This window comes from Callorhinchus milii, unplaced genomic scaffold (genome assembly GCF_018977255.1).
Source record: "Callorhinchus milii isolate IMCB2004 unplaced genomic scaffold, IMCB_Cmil_1.0 Scaffold11, whole genome shotgun sequence".
Lineage (NCBI taxonomy): Eukaryota > Metazoa > Chordata > Chondrichthyes > Chimaeriformes > Callorhinchidae > Callorhinchus > Callorhinchus milii.
Genome location: NW_024704752.1, coordinates 10499813 through 10516565, shown reverse-complemented (window position 1 = coordinate 10516565; position 16753 = coordinate 10499813). Strand labels below are relative to the sequence as shown.

General features: G+C 39.7%; 1 protein-coding gene across 1 annotated transcript in view; it reads right to left on the bottom strand.

Annotated features, from left to right (window-relative positions):
* The window catches only part of LOC103186638 (diacylglycerol kinase delta), a 74935-nt gene that overhangs the window by 33352 nt on the left and 24830 nt on the right, over positions 1-16753 (bottom strand). Inside the window, exon 3 of the mRNA XM_042339117.1 lies at positions 16673-16753. Within this exon, the coding sequence (XP_042195051.1) occupies positions 16673-16753 (81 nt within the window). The remainder of the gene's footprint in view (positions 1-16672) is intronic.

Here is a 16753-nt window from a genome sequence, read left to right as displayed (position 1 = left end):
ATGCACAGTGCCATATTGCTCCCCCTTCCCCGCTCAGACAAGCACTCAGTAACGTCACTGACTGCGTTTAAGGAATTTTAAAATATTTCTGAGTTTGCCTGCACGCAAATCTCAGAATTTAATAACAGGGAGAATTCAGCCAAATGTTAACATCTCACAAGTGGACGAGGAGTGCACAAAGCAGACTGATTTGTTGGGGAGGGAGTTAAAGCATGAAATTGTTTACCTTCCCCACCATACCCTCCTCGTACAATGATGGGGTCTTGTGTGTTCCTTGGCCTGTGCAAGGCAACAATAACAAGGATGATTTGATCATCTTCACCATCTAAGACGTTCAACATTTTGCACATTCCTGTCACTGTTTGGCAGCATTTTCAAGAGGTTAATAAGCAAATTCCAGCTCTGATAGAGGGCTTGTATGATGAACAGCTGAGAGGAACCGGTTCTTGCAACGCAAATGTTTTCAGATAACTCAGATTCTAAATGAAAAAGTTTATTGCGTTTATCCAGTTAGCAATCTCCCTTACATTTTAAAATGTACACAGTCATTTTATTCCGTAAATGGTTTATGGCAGAAATGCTTCAAAACAAACACAATTAAAGCACGCAAGTTTTTTGGGGAAAAAAAGTAATCTTAATCTAAACAATTTGGAGGGAGGGAAGAGAAATGGTATCGCTGCCTCCAGCACTGAAGTTTGTTTCAGCGAAAATACCGACTCAGCTATCCAAAGGTGAGGAAGAGGGGAGAAGAAAGTATGATGTGGTTCAAAAGAGCAGTTCATAATTTCCTGAAACTTTATCCAGTAATGCAGATTAATAATGTCACACACAATCTTTGACCAGTACAAGTCAAAAACATGTGTTTCACTTTGTTGAAACTTTACGTTCCTTCTAATAATCTAGAATCCAGAAGAGTGATGTATATTCTCCTGCAATATACTGAATATTGTAAGTGCTCTGCATAAAAAGTGCTATATAAATGCAAGTTGTTTTGTAGGACATCATATATTTTATCCTTGTAATTTAGAACACATTCCCCAATATCTTCTAGGGTATAAAAAGTCTCTTATCTCTCTATTGCAAACTTCTTTCTGTTTCTCTCTTGTTCCTCACGGGATCTAAATCCAGTATATTGTCCTATATATTATTTTTCTCCCTCTATCCTCATTGAATTGAAATCAAGATTGATCGTGCTGTCTCCTCTTTCACACATTCTTTCCCAACACCCCACATCTCCCAAATTCTTAACTTGTCCAATCTTCCGTTCCTCGTAGATTTTTAAAACCCAAGCCTGATTTATATTGTTTCATACTATTTTCAAACTTGCCCGAAGGGACTCGGCCAAGATTTTTCAATCAAAAAAAGTAACATCAACCAGCTACACAGAAACCATATAATCCTTATATTCTAGTCACACAATGCCATTTTCTTCAGCTCCTGCGTCACTATTATCATTTACTTACGTTACACAATCTCCACCTCACCCAACCACCAAAAGGTAAGGCAGACGATTACCATATATAGTACGTTACAAAGATCAGTTAGATTCTAATACTGGGTTTGAGGCAACAACTCATTTCACAAATCTGCTGATGTTCGTAAACTGTCTACGCTTCACTTCACTCTCGTTTCACCAGAGCTCGACTGAGTTACTGTTTTGTATCTTAGCTCAGATTAGGCAAGTTTCTTTACTTCACACACCTCTGTTTACCTAACAGTAAGTAGGAATCAGGTTGTTTGTCGATTGGCGGGATCCCTTTCCAGGGGTAATGATCCCTTCATAAAATATAATAATCTCACTCAATCTACAACTGTTTGTGGGATATTGTTGTGCGTAATTGGCTGCCGGGTTTCGCTACACAAAATATACAGTCAATTCACTTTACAGTATATTCTGTGAAGCGCTTTGAGACCTCTCAACAACATGATAAGGCGCTATATCAAATGCAAGAATTATTGAATTATTAATTATTATTAACTTTAACTTTATTCTTTAACCCCTTAAAACTAACTGCGTTTTTGGATGCTCTCCAACTCTGCACCTTTCTTCCTGTGCAGGGTTTAACTGTGTGCCGATCAGGAACATTTACCTGAAACCCGGCAAGGAGGTCATTAATCAATAGAGTAACACTTTCTAATCCCGAACCAATGTACGTGCTAGCAGGAGGTCAAAAGGCCATCCCTTTTTCCAAGCCAACAGCATACTCGTTCACTTTGCACATGTGCCACTTGACATCATGAATCTTACTGATATAACACGTTATCACGATAAAGTGATAAAACTAAGCAGCTCACATTTGTTATCAAGCAGTGAAAACACTCCCTTTGAAATTAGCTGGAAGCGAAATACTGGAGATATACCATGACTTTAAGAGAAGCTGCGCAGTGAGAAACTCTCCTTCAGAGTTTAAATGGTTTTAAAAGACAAAAGGAATTGGCAACTTTCAGAAGCCAGGCATGGTGCCTTTTTATAGCTTTTTCTTTCCTATGCGTTTCCAGCAAAAAAAAGACCAATTATTTCAAGTTCTTTGTAATATCATTCCCCAAATCCCCAGTCATAACACCACGCAGGATATTGCTCACTCTTCCCTTCCGCCTGGTGATGCAAGAAGACATTCCTAAACCAGTTACAAAATACAAAATAACATTATATATTATACAAATACCAACAGCAGTGAAAGGTTATGGTAGTAAACTATCAACCCAGGGTTACAAGAGCGACCAGAGTCTGTTACAGTCCAGCTCAAAGCCACAGGCACTCAGTCAATCCATGCCTCAAGGCTATTGATAGTTTACTTTGCAGACTAGAATCTGCCATCAATCTGCCATCATTGTACCCTCGGGATTGAATTTAGTTTAAAAACAGGAAACTTTTTCCTGCCCATTTTGCGCAGCCTGTGATCTGTGACGTCAGTAGCCAACAATATAAAACATTCTCTCACATGCAAAAGTGATATAGCTCAGCTCATTGGTGCCACTGTACCTCAGCAAGCAAACTGACTCTCATGCCTGGACTTTTGACGTTGTGTTTATATTGCCAAGTGCTGAAATCCCTGTGCTGTGGACTCTGTCACAATTACACTGAACAAAACCTGAAGCACTGGCTGCAAAGCTGTACGTTTCCAAATCATGAAATACAGTGCCAATTTATGGTCATGGACCTTCACTGTGTTGTTCGTGCCTTGTGCCGTCAGAGGCAGGAGGAAGGTATGTTTCTTCTGCATTCGCCAGTGTTGGCTTCGGAGCAGGCCGAAGTCCCACTTCAGGACAAGGCAACATTTTGACATTTATAATGTAGCACTGACAATAATAATATTAATAATAATCCTTGCATTTGATATTGCACCTTATCACGTCTTCGAGATGTCTCAAAGCGCTTCACAGAACATACTGTAAAGTGTATTGATTGTACTTTTGCAGGCAAAACGCAGCAGTGTCCTACAAACATTCGGGGATTGAGTGACCAATTTATTACTATTATTATTATTTTTGAAGGAATTATTACACCGGGAAAAGCGATCCGCCAATCAACAACTGGGTTCCTCCTTACTGCTAGGTAAACAGAGGCGTGTGGAGTAAGGAAACTTGCCCAACATTTCGCCCTGCTGGGAATCGAACCCAGGTCTCTCATTTGCGAGGTTAGTGCTCTAAGCTACATTAAGCTCCAGGACAATGAAAGCAAGCTGCTGTCAGCTCTAACCCCACAAAGCCAAAACAGCTTTAATTCATTGCTTCAAGTTGCTACGTTCCCTTTAGACATAAGTTTGGAACGATGAAAACCACAACTGTATCACTGGATCTTCCAGGTATCAAGCTTTACTGAAATCCTAGCCACAACATTGTGCAAAAGATACCGTAAAAGGAATCTATAAAACCATAAATGATTTATTGAGATAAAATGATAAAATCAGGGCAACTGATGTTGGACTTTTGACAAAGGCCTTCAGACTCCATTGAAGCTTCTAGTCTAAAAAGTGTGACAGCTCTTCCCAAGCTATTTCTCTGTAGGTATGTGTTTGCTGTGGCTAAAGTTTTAGGCTTTCAATTAATTGGAAATTTGACAGCAAAGAAAACATCACAGCGAGAATCATTGACCTGATCCTGGCTTTTTCTCAGAAAAAGCTTTATCTGGACAGAGCACACAAAAATAACAGCCTCACAAAAAGAAGAGGTTCCACATAATCTCGAAACTAACAGCATACGAATAGTTATACTTATGCTGCAATGACGTAGACTTGTGGCTAGACTTTGGAACGATAAGTTACAAATGCTCCGACTCCATTTAAAATCATGAAAGCAAAGGTTCTCGTTTGTGCTTTGGAGTTTCAGATACTTGAAAATTCACCACAAAACCTTTATCTGATATGACATGAGACAAAAAAGGAACAACCAGTGAGAAGAAAAAAAACTTTGAATTCCTTATGAAAGATTCCTGTCATGCTCAAAGGATCAGAAGCCATCTCATTAAAGGCTGAAATGCTCGACTTACTGCTGAGGTTTTGCAAACACTGTTGTGAACTGGGTTCAGAGTCCCATCCAGGAACTTGCTGCAGATATCTCACCGTGAACTCTTTCCCACACTACGTTTCACTTCTTCCAAAACTTCCTCTGCAAACTCTCTGCCACTCCGGTCAAACACAGCAATCCTGCTTTTCTGGAGTGGTCCAAGGGAAACCAGCCTCCTCCACCTGACACAGGGTAACTGTGCAGCAAGAATGCTATTCCTTACTTGGGCTGAGTAGAACGGCAAAGTGGCAAGAGTACTTGCATTGGGGAGCACTCCTGCCTAAGTTCAACATGCAGTTCTGCTGTCTTCAGCCCTGCTTGTGTGACTAATGCACGCATCCTGCTGTGGGAGAGCCAAGCCTCTGGTGAAAGTCTCTTCCTGCTGAGCTGTGAACAGCAGCAGGAGGAGGATCTTAGGTAGTTGAAATTCCTGATCCTGTTCTTTAAACCACACCCTTTAGAAGGAGGAAGGCACTGACTGCCAGAGCTATTCCACCAAAATAGCATCAAAGCCCATGGGGACTGCCCTACAGCGGAACTGACCCATTCAGACTCCCAAGGACACTTATGCTGCTTATTCCAACTCTTAACATCTTCAATGCTGGAGCAGCAATGCAGTCAGGGAAACTGCAAATCACATTTAAACTATTATTTCAAGAGACAACAAGAAAATTCTAATATCTTAATCAGCAGCAGCCTTTGGCGTGCGGCAACTGTTAAATGACACATTTACTTCACTGTCTCTGGCACCAACCCTGACTTTGGCATCAGGGCTATCAGATAAATGAGGAAGTAACTGATGACATGGCTTTCTTAGCACCTCCAGGGGCAAATATCTGCCCTCGAGCTGCAAGTCACTTTCTGACTACAATCAGAAGAATCTGAGCAATTCTGTAATAGTGGAAAGGAATGGCAGCAGCTTTGCAAATATGCGCACACGTACAAACTTGTGTGTGCACAGCTGCAGTGTTGCACTCTCCAAGGATATTCCAACTGGTTAGGAATGATAAAGCCATGTAATAATAAGCAGAATGATGATCCTTGCATTTGATATGGCACCTATAATATTGAGAATATTTCAAAGCACTTCACAAAGTTTCTGAAAGTGTAGTAACTTTATTTGTAGGCAGCCAACTTGCACGCAGCAATGTCCCACAAACAGCCACGAAGAGAATGACAAATGGTATCTAGAGGATTGTTGGCCAGGATACCGGGAGAAACTCCCTTCCCATATTAAATAGTGCCATGGGATCTTTAAAGTCCAACTGAACAGGCAGACGGGACCTCAGTTTACATCTCATCTGAAGGATGGTATCTCCGACAATGCAGGACTCCTCCAAACGCTCCACTGCAGTGTTAGCCTGGACTGTGAGATCATATTCATGATGAGATGATGAAATGTTTCACCAAATTAGGAAATAATAGGAGTCAATATAAGCATTCACCATTTTATTTGTTGCGGTATTTGTGCGGCTTCCAAAAATGGTAATCTTTGTATTTGTTATAGTGCCTTTCACGTATGGAGGACTCCTCAAAGCCCTTCACAAGATATACCGTGAAGTCTAGTGACTATAAATTTTGTAGATGGCAATAAATATGGTGCTTAGCAAAATGAAGCCAGTCTCAGCAGCCATCAATCCCAGAAATTAGGAAGAGGCAATTATTGCAAATACTGCCGAACAGAAGCTGTGGTTTGTCTCTCTGGAGTCACGGCTGGAAATACTCTCTTCAATCCCTCTGAAGCCATCTGGTTAAAAAAATAGATAAGCCACCTTGTAAGCAGCAGCTCAGTACAAACTGTACAATAGGAAGCTTGAGTCAATTCCTTCTGATAAAAAAAGAGAACAGGGTTTCTGAACCACTGAAACTGTTGCTAGGATCCACCTCATTTACTTTGCTGCGTGGAATCCAAAGCACCGAAGCATCATCTAAACAACCCTTAAACTTGCAGTTATTACCACTCTACCTTAGCGACCTGCTGTGACCCTACTGTCCCAACTGCTCCCTCCGGTCAAGCCTTTCATTTTCAACATTTACTTTTCATAGAAAATAATTTAAAACTCCTGCAGCTACTTATTTGTGACAAATCCACCTGAAACACATTTAATTTCAATCTGTGGTTGGAAAAATCAACCACGCCGTGAATTGTAACATATACTGTAAAGTCTCTTACAGGCTGCGGAGCTGGAAGGTTCAACATTAAACATATGGTCCTTTCTGCGTCATTGTATATCCGTCTCTTCCTGTCTAACGTCCTCACTCTGGTATGTTTATCCACAGCAAATTGCAGCTTAAATTACAAAAAATGTCCTCGTTGTCAAATGTCGACCACCATGATACTGCATTTCTTAGTTTGTGAATGTGTTCCCTGACACGCACTGAACTTTGCTAAAAAGGGAACCAAGGTTTCAATGAAGATGAGCAGAGAAGCCTGGTCTACGTGATGTTAACCATCTTGTCCCATCCCTTTAGCCCTCAACAATAACACCGACAAGTTCTGCTCCCGCTTAACCTAAATCTATATTATGTTACAAACTGTACTGTAATCCGTCGCTTCGTATTATTCGAACCCACCAAGTCTCTCTCTCAACCCAATCATAGTTATCATAGGTTCAGCAATGTTACCAGTAAAAGCAGGTTTATATATAGATGGTTTAGAGGAGACAAGTAGACACAGGCTCAAACATGGATGTACAGATCATAAATCAGATCAACATTTCTTGAGTAAATTAGTTTCTTGCCATATGGGCAGTATGAACGTGCACACAGATTCCACTGTATTTCTGACTGCACAAGTTGTGATATAAACTAACCAATTTAACACGAATTACAGCTCTCTCCCCTGTGCGCTCCCTCTCACAGCTTGGGTGCCAAGCGAGCACTGTCAAGTGCTTTTGGACGTCCTCTTGGCGCTATATATAAATGTAATATGAATGCTACATAAATGTAAATTTATATTGTATTTATACTGTAAACAGTTACAACTCTCAAAGAATGAAAAGATTATATCACAACTTGTGCAGTCAGAAATTCAGTCAGAACAAAACAAAGGAAAGCACGTAAGAAAAACACAGAAGTAATTATACTTCTGAATTATCCCATTATCTCTTGGTCAAAATATGCAACACAAGGATCTTGAGATAATTTTATCCATCATTCCATGTTTCCATTGGAAAGGATGGAAAACATATGGCTGACATGACTGATGGTACGTGAGGGTATATGAGCTCAATGTGTTCTGTCACAAACGGCATTTTAAAGATAGTTCTTCAGAGCTACAGCCAGGCACTAATAAAACATTTAGACATACATCTCATTAAGAAAGCTGTGACATTACGCAGTTGTGTAGAAGATGGTTCAAAACAATGTTGCTAGCAGAGTTCAGCTGTGACAAGCATATAACTAGTTTGTCAAGAAGCGTTACATTGAGATCCAGATTTCTACAAATTGTAGATTAAAAAGAGCCAAATTGCTAGTCTTGTATCAGAGGCCATCTGCTGCGAATGTTCCAGTATTCAGTCAGAACACCATGGACAGAAAGCACGTAGGAAAAACGCGGAAGTAATTATACTTCTGAATTACTTTAATGTCTCTAAGTCAACACAAGGACCTAGAGACAATTTTATCCATCTTTCCATGTTTCAATCTTTTGTATAACTCAGGAGGTTTGGCTCATCAGTGATCTCTGAAGGTCATCTTTCACCACTTCAATCCATGACCGTTTGTGGGACACTGCTGTGCGCAATTGGTTGTCGCGTTTCTCCCACAAAATATACAGTCACTCCACTTTACAGTATATTCTACTGTAAATAATCCCTCCAAAAAACAAAAACAATAATAAATTGGTCATTTTCAATCCACGACTGTTTGTGGGACATTGCTGTGCGCAATTGGCTGCCACGTTCGCCCACAACTATAGTCAATTCACTTTACAGTGTGTTCTGTGAAGCGTTTTGGGACGTCCTCCCGACGTGAAAAGCGCTATATCAAATGCAAGGATTATTATTATTATTATATTCTGTGAAGCGCTTTGAGACGTCTAGAAGACGTGAAAAGCACTATATCAAATGCAAGGATTATTATTATTATTATTATTGTAATGCTTTACTTTCTCATTCAATAGAGCCAGTTAATGTTTCTGACAACAGAGAGGAAACTTCGACTTCCAAAGTGGATGAGCACCCAGGTCTCTCGTTTGAGAGGCGAGTGCTCTAACCACTGAGCTACAGGACTCCAATGCCTTAACCACATCACTACCAAACTGACAACATCAGATTACACTGCTTTCAATCTCACCAAGAAATCACAGAAAGGCACTTGGGGAAACATGTACAGCAGGAGGTTCTTCTAAGGTTGCCGCTGAGGGACATTGTTGAATAACTGGACAAGAAGCTCTGCTCTGTATAATATGTTGAATGAATACTGCTGGGAGCAATGTCCATTCGTGGCACTTCAAAATCAAGAGTTAACTTGCTTCTTTCTATAGTTGTTCAGTTTGTATATGAAGAGGCAAAATTACATAATTCTCCTCAGTCTTACAGTCTCCATCCTGATCACTGTCTCTGCTGTCTGAAGAAAACGATTCAGCAATATTCTACTGGCACAAAATTTGTCCCAGCCAACACTAACAGGATGACATAAGGAAGCACGTTAGCTAGCAGCGAACCTGAAAAAGGCGTCAGAACATAAACAGCAGGAAATCCTTCTCCTGGACTATTGAACTTAACCTTTAAGCATGAGATCCATTAGTTTTGTTGTATTACGTCTGCACTTTACTCTTAATATTTTTAATTATTCCCTCACCACCTAGTGTCGCTTCCTTTTTGGTTCAATGTTTGTCCGAACCAAGAACTAGAACAATTTGCTACAACAATAAACTTTCATCATTCTTTATCTATATTGTTCCTCAGGATCAAGGTTAAAAGTGATTCATCTTCTTTTTGAGAGCTGCCCTGATGGCACAAACAAGTTTGTGTCAGCCTGACTCAGTCGTTAGCGCTCTCGCCTCGGAGTCAGAAGGTTATGGGTTCAAATCTCACGTCGGAACTTGAACTCACATAGTCTAACCTGACACTCCAATGCAGTGCTGGGTATGTTGCATTGTCAGAGGTGCTGTTCCTCTGATGAGACGTTAAACCAAGGTCCCGCCTGCCTTTGCAGGTGGATATTAAAGATACCATGGCATTATTTAAAACAAGAATAACGTTTCTCCTGGTGTCCTGACCAACAATCCCTCCAAATAAAATGGGTCACTCACTCCAAAGCTGTTTGTGGGACACTGCTGTGGGCAAACTGGCTGTCACGTTGCCCACAAAATACACAGTCAATACACTTTACAGTATATTCTGCAAAGCGCTTTGAGACATCTAGATGACGTGATTATTATTATAATGCCATTTTGTATGAGGGAGGGAGCAGCCTGTAATTTGAGGTCAGATATTATGAAAAACCACAAGAATGAAGAGATGGTTTCTTCATGCTAACCAACGTCTGCATCTTTTTGCAATGCCGTGATTCCATTCTCAATCCTTTACCCATGTCCTTGGATCTTGGGGGTTTTGTGCCTCTCAATTGCTCAACCAGCTTCCACGAAGCTCAATTTCCTTTTTTTGTTAAGCATCCCCCCTCCCCCAACACGTAACTCTGTAAAATCCCAAGTTGTTCAAGGTTCAAGACTTGAATACCTCAATGTTCCCATACTACACTGCTCTTGTGTGCTCCTGGACAGAATGCACAAGACTTGATATCTGACAGATCATCTTTTTTCTCAATTGGACAAAGTTCATTTAAGAGCTTCATGCAACATAAATCATCTTGGGCAGTGCTCTTCCACACCCAGAGGTACACCTTCACTGTGACCAAATGTAGCAGCAGGAACAGCAAAAGAAAGCAAACATAAAGATTAGCAACAAAGTCAAGAGACTGGAAGTGAGGGAGCTTTGCAGGTGCGGGCTGAACTAAAACCAAAGTCACAGGATCACAACCAGGTAATTGAATATTCTCTCATATTTGTTCAATTGTCACAACCAATACACAATACTAAAGGATTGCAAAACTCAGAGGCACTATCTGGAGGAATTAAATGCCATGAACATGGATGTCTGCTTGCTGTAGTGTTGTATTGAAGCAGCTGTCTTCTTGAAATATCATAGCACAATGGCGTTCAGTAGAAACATGCTGAAACCCTACAATGCTGCCTTACAAGATGACCTCTGATAAAAAAATAATCCTTGCATTTGATATAGTGGCTTATGTCACTGAAAAGTCTCAGGATTTTACTGTGAAATATAATGACTATTATTTACAGGTGATACTCCAACAGCAAGAGAATAATTCAATATAAAGAGATACATTATGAAATTCTGTTCCTCATTTCAGCTTTACCTGCAATTCTGTTCCCACTGGATAACAAGCAAGAAGAATTGTGCAACGCTCATACTGAAAAGATCAAGAACCAAACTTTGCTCTCATGATAAGTGCACTAGAGGACTGCCTCATATTATATACTTCATTACAGTCTATCCAGGCACACCAACTGAATTATCTGGAGCAGCCTTATCATCTTGAAATAATCCTTCAATACGAAAGAGTTCAAGGCCTTTCGGCCCAGTATGGGTCAGGTTCTTTCAATATATTGGGGCTATGAAAAGACACCTCCCTTTAATCACTGTTAAAATTCCAAAGTGCTGGTGCAGCAGGAGGCTCTTTCTTCTTGGTGTCTTGCTGACTTCCAAGCCTGGATCTTTTGAAGCCTGGTGTACAGCTTCTTCTGGCATGAGTCTGCTTGCGTCAGAAGACCACAGCTCAAACAGTGTGCTATATCTGGACTGAGCTCTGACGAAAGGTCACACCTCGAACATTAACATGGCTTTCTCCTTCAGATGTTGATGTGACCGGCTGTGCAGTCACAGCAACTTTTCTTTTCCAAGGTCTGTTTTTTCTTTTTATCTAGTCGATACTATTGAGCTCAAGACTATGCATGGGATGGTTTTCAGATTTTGCTTGCACTTACTTATACCTTTCAAAGTGGTTTCCACTTGCACACAATGGACATTTCCTTTAGAAAGTGTTATCGTTTTGTTGCACAAGTATCCCTGTCAACCTATGCTTTTGCGCAAGTCCAAAGCACTGGCAACAATTAAGTCAGTATTGTCAGAATATTAGCCTGAGACTTTGGGGCTGTAGCTGCACATAAGCGAGTTGTTAGGTTAAAGATAAATCTATTCCCAATGTATTTGATAGGATGCTGTTCTCATTCGCACAATAGTCTGAAAGTACAATTAGTTGCAGTTATGCAGCCACTTGGACTCCCTTCTCTGAACAGACAGTTTAAGGATTTCCCGTGCTTCACTTGCACATTACAAAAAACACAGGAGTCTGCCACAGATTAGTGTAAACAATGATTCCTCAGTAGTCTTGGGAACCTTTTCAGACCTGGGCAGGAATGGTGCCAATTGGCCAGTGAAGGTTCATGCTAGAAGAGGAAGGTGGAAACCCAGGAATGTCTATATGGCGGGTAAACTTCCATCAGCTCTTCTGTTAACGTCAGAGTTCTCTGCAAAACAAGTTGAGAGTCTCCCAATGCATTATAGTCATCAAAGGAAATTGAGACCAGATCCTGCTAAGGAATGCTGAAGAACAACTTCCTCTTTCTGTTCCTTAAGAACATTGATGAACACATCATCAGAGACGGACAATGACAATTGACAACTAAGTCAAAATGAAGAATTTCCTGTGACAGAACCTAGAAATCAGTATCAAGGAGTTACAAGGGTAAAATTCAGCAAAGCACTGACATTGTGCTGAAAATGTCTCACAAAAGACTTAGAATCTGAAACTATAATAATGCAAATTAACATCTGCAAAGTATATATAGTATTTGTTTATTTTCTTTATATTTGATAGCAGGAGGTGGATTCAAAATGCCTCTGCTTGTCTGAAACAATTACTGGAGTTTGAAGTAAATGGATTTAATTAATATTAATGGTAGTGGGTTAAATTGGAATACCTGCAGACCGATAAGCTATTGTCAGTATAACACACCTCGGTTGTTATATTCCCTTTGTTTTAGTTTGGTTTGTTGTTAGGATATGTACAGGAAGGATGTAGGATTTCTAAATAGGTTCAGCATAATGTCAGCTTTCAGGAAAGTGCGGGCAGGGCACTCCTGTAGCTGAGTACCATCAATCTGCTTGTGAAACTGTAATTTTAGTCTGCAGAGCAGGGAAGTGATCTTTTCTCCGATAGGTGTGACAACCTGGAGATAGATCTTGTGATCATTTCACTTCTACAAATGTTTAATGCAGAAACATTCATTAAAAAATCTGCTTACTGTCTGATAATCGTCCTTGTGCAACAGTGGAATGTGTGGAACATGTACATTACACAGAGTCTGCAGGGAATATAACAACCGAGGCATATTACACTGGCAGTAGCTTATCCTTCTATAGTTTTCCACTTTAACCCACTACCACTTATGTTAAATAAATGTGCACTTTTGCTCTCATCCAAGTGAGAAATATCAATACATCTTCTCCACTTTGGTCATTATTACTGTTACAGCAATATTAGATGCAAAACTCCCTCCATTCTGCCCCAATATTGTGTTTTAACCCCCCACTCCTCCTCCTCCCCCCCCAACCCCCAACTACAGAATAGCCCTTCACACTGCACCAGAGTATTTCTTTTCTCTTCCCACATTAAGCTTCTTTATGTCCTCCAATCTTTGAACTGTGGAACCTGTGCCAACTAAGATTGTGCTGAGATTAGCTTAAACTAATTTTAAGTCAGACCTTCATAGCCCCAGAATAAGAAGGCTGGAAGTCCAATTGGTGTAAGCACTATATGAGAATACAATGCACCACTCAATCCTCTGGTAACATTTTCTATTAAAACATAATAATATTCACTCCTATTAACCAATATGTTTAATTATTTACTTCTGCTAAGTAAATACTGCGTTTCCACAGCCCAGCAGCACAATTCCTGGGTCTTCATTTGTTTTTCTTTTCCAATTTTCTCCCTTGTTCTCCTCTCCTAAAGATATCTACTCCTGCTGGGCTCCAGTTTCAGACCAATGGCTATTCCTAACAATGGGGTCACCCTCACAGATGTTATAAGGTGGTAACCCATTTGCTTAATATCTGAACTTCCTTTATATGCTACAATTGTATAATACACACCAGACCATGTTTTGCAACTTTGCGAAAGAATATAGGTTATTCAAATGAACAGGCAGATGATGGCAGTGAGGTCAGCTCAGCTTTCCTCATCATGGTTCTATAGAACTTATCTTTTATGAAGGAAGGGAGAGACAGATTAGCTAGAAAAAAAAGTTAAATTAAAGATAAAAATAGGTCAGAGTGAGGACCAGAGAAATAGGAGAGAAAAAAAGGGATAACAGTGGGAGTGCTGGTAGAGTATTCAATGTTTTTTATATAATAATAATAATCCTTGTATTTGATATAGCGCCTTATCACATCTACGAGGCATTTCAAAGCACTTCACAGAATATACTGTAAAGTGAATTGACTGTATATTTTGTGGGTGAAATATGCACAGTGTTTCTAGTTTTATTTAGTTTAGGAAAAAAATTACAGTAATGAAGCCATTTGCGGTGGTTGAGTAGCTTCATTTCTACATCAGAAATATTGGCAACATTATACAGTACTGTATTACGTGGTATGCATATCTCTTGGAAGGAGTTTAAGGGTTAAATATGAATGCACACCATTGACAGTTTGATCTTTAGTTTTGTTGGCACAGAAAAGCCCTAGACTGAACCTTGGCATTAGGCACAGCATTCATTACAGCCCATCCCTATTTTACAACATTTGCACTGTTTAACTGCCATTCTAATTATAGCTGAGGGTGTGGAGGCAATAGGTAAATTAGTCCCCACTCAGATCTCCTGCAAAACATTTATATCTACCGATAACCTGGGGTCCAAGGATACCAGCAGATTTGGATTCCTTTCTCACATCAAATTAAACTTAGCACGTAGCAGAAATCTCCAGTGGCTCAGAAAAGGGCAGATTTATATTTCTTCAATCTTCTTTCTTCACTGTGCTGATTTATGCTTAACTTTTCTGCCACAGGCATGAGTTGTCCACAGGCATGTCACCAAAGTAGCAATTTATTAAGTGTGAGTCCAAATCATCAGTGTTATCAGTGTCATCCATGTCAGATCTGAAACACCAATCCTATTTATCACAGCATTTGTTTACATGTCTAGCTCCATGACTTAATGTGAATGGTGTGAATATTACAATACAAATATGTTTATGTAGTGTACTCATTGCTTATCAGAAAGACATTTGAGTCACAAAAGTAGAATTTTTAACTAGTTCCATTGCAAATAAAGTGGAGCTGTAACTTGACTTTGAAGTCTAAATCCAATTCCCACTGACCTGATTTTAAAAATGACAGACACTTCTTCACATTGTCAATTATGTCAATTATCAGAATAGAAGAGAACGTTAAACAACATTCATTAGTTACTTACAGAAGTATACTTAGATGCTATTTTTAAAATCATATTTCCAACCATGCTTATTAAATAAGCACAACATTTGTTTTTCATGGCCTGAATTCGGAGCTTAACTCAGCCTGGGGAATGCAATTGAACCAATTCTTGCCTGAAATGCTCCAGTCTTACTCAGTCTATTCTCTATCCTGGAGGGGATACATTCTTCAGCCACCCAACTGATATGCATCATTTATCAATCCAAGATATCAGATTTCCATGTTATTTTGCAGATTATTGCTACTGAATATGCACTCAAATCTTTTCAGAGCTTTTGCTAACTCCAACAAAAATCTTTGGGACAAGTAATTTTAAATTCAGGTTCTTGACAGTCAAACACATGCCAGGGACATTCCAGAAAATGATTCCGCATATGGGGATCTGTACAAACTCACTTCGGAAAAGTCTCAGCCACAATGAATCCTCCAAAAGGAGCTTTGGTGAAGTCGCCCAAACCTTGTGCTTTTTTTCAGGTATCAGAAACATTTTTGTGCGATATTCCCTGATTTATGCTGTTGATTACAAACCAACAGCTCACCTCTATGAGCCAATCACTGATATTGGGTCATTTACTTTATGAAACAAAGGAGGTCCCCTAAACTTGCCGCTTATACAACACCAAAAATAAGGAATGATCAGGGATGAATTTCTACATTATATCCAGTCTTGTATGACACAGGTTGGTAATGAAGGAATTAAGGTATCCTCTCTTCAGACTACAAAGATCCTGAGAGAATAAATTTCAAACTGTGTCAACCCAGTTGCTATAAGATATCTAGCTCAAATTACCACTGAACTGATAATATCATTCAGACAGACTTGTGGGATAGTGATGTGTAAAACGAAACATTTATATTATTACATTAGGGTAGTGAAATGTACTCAACACTTGTGAAATTGTGGTCAAGGCTTGTTACTTATGATGACGGAGGAAGTTCTACTCTGCATTTTTTTTATGTATATCTTGCCTGACAGTTTGATGAAACACTGTAGAGAGAACTTGACTCTTATCTATCTGTTCAACACCTGAACTGCTAGATGGGGCTGTGGTGGGACAATATTTACTCTTTGTCTAACTTGTGCTATATCTGAGGTGCACATGATGGATGGAGCTTTGTAAAGGAAACATTGGTCTTGATCCAAAGCCAGGAGTGTAACTCGCTCATCAGTGCCTGGTCCTGACAATGAATGCACAACATAGAAAAATGTCCCCTAACCTAGAACCTAAATGTGAACTCAGGTCCGAAAAAAGTAGCAAAACACAGGTCAAACATTATTCTCTTTACACAACAATAGATATAACTATAAATGATTGTTTCCCTTGTTCGCTCCCCTCAATTATCAAAGCAAACAATGACTAACCAGATGATAAAAAGAACAAAAACAAGAGAAGAGAATTGAAACATAGCTTGACTTTTAACAAAAAGAACAGATGGGGGAGTAAAAGTATTAAGTGTGGTGACTATGTCAAGTATTTATACTATCTAAAACAATTACTAGTTTGACAAATCAGACACAAAAACTGGTGCAACGGGTAATCTCATGTGCTCATTCTTGACTGGTGTGACTAATACCAATAGACATTCCAATCAATGTAAATCAGGCAAGTGCCCCACAATCAAGCAATGCACAGCGACTCACTGTAAAACTGTTGTTGACATTTTTCGTACTGGATTCTGCGACGCTGGCATCGGTCAAATCCACTTCATCAAATATGATGGA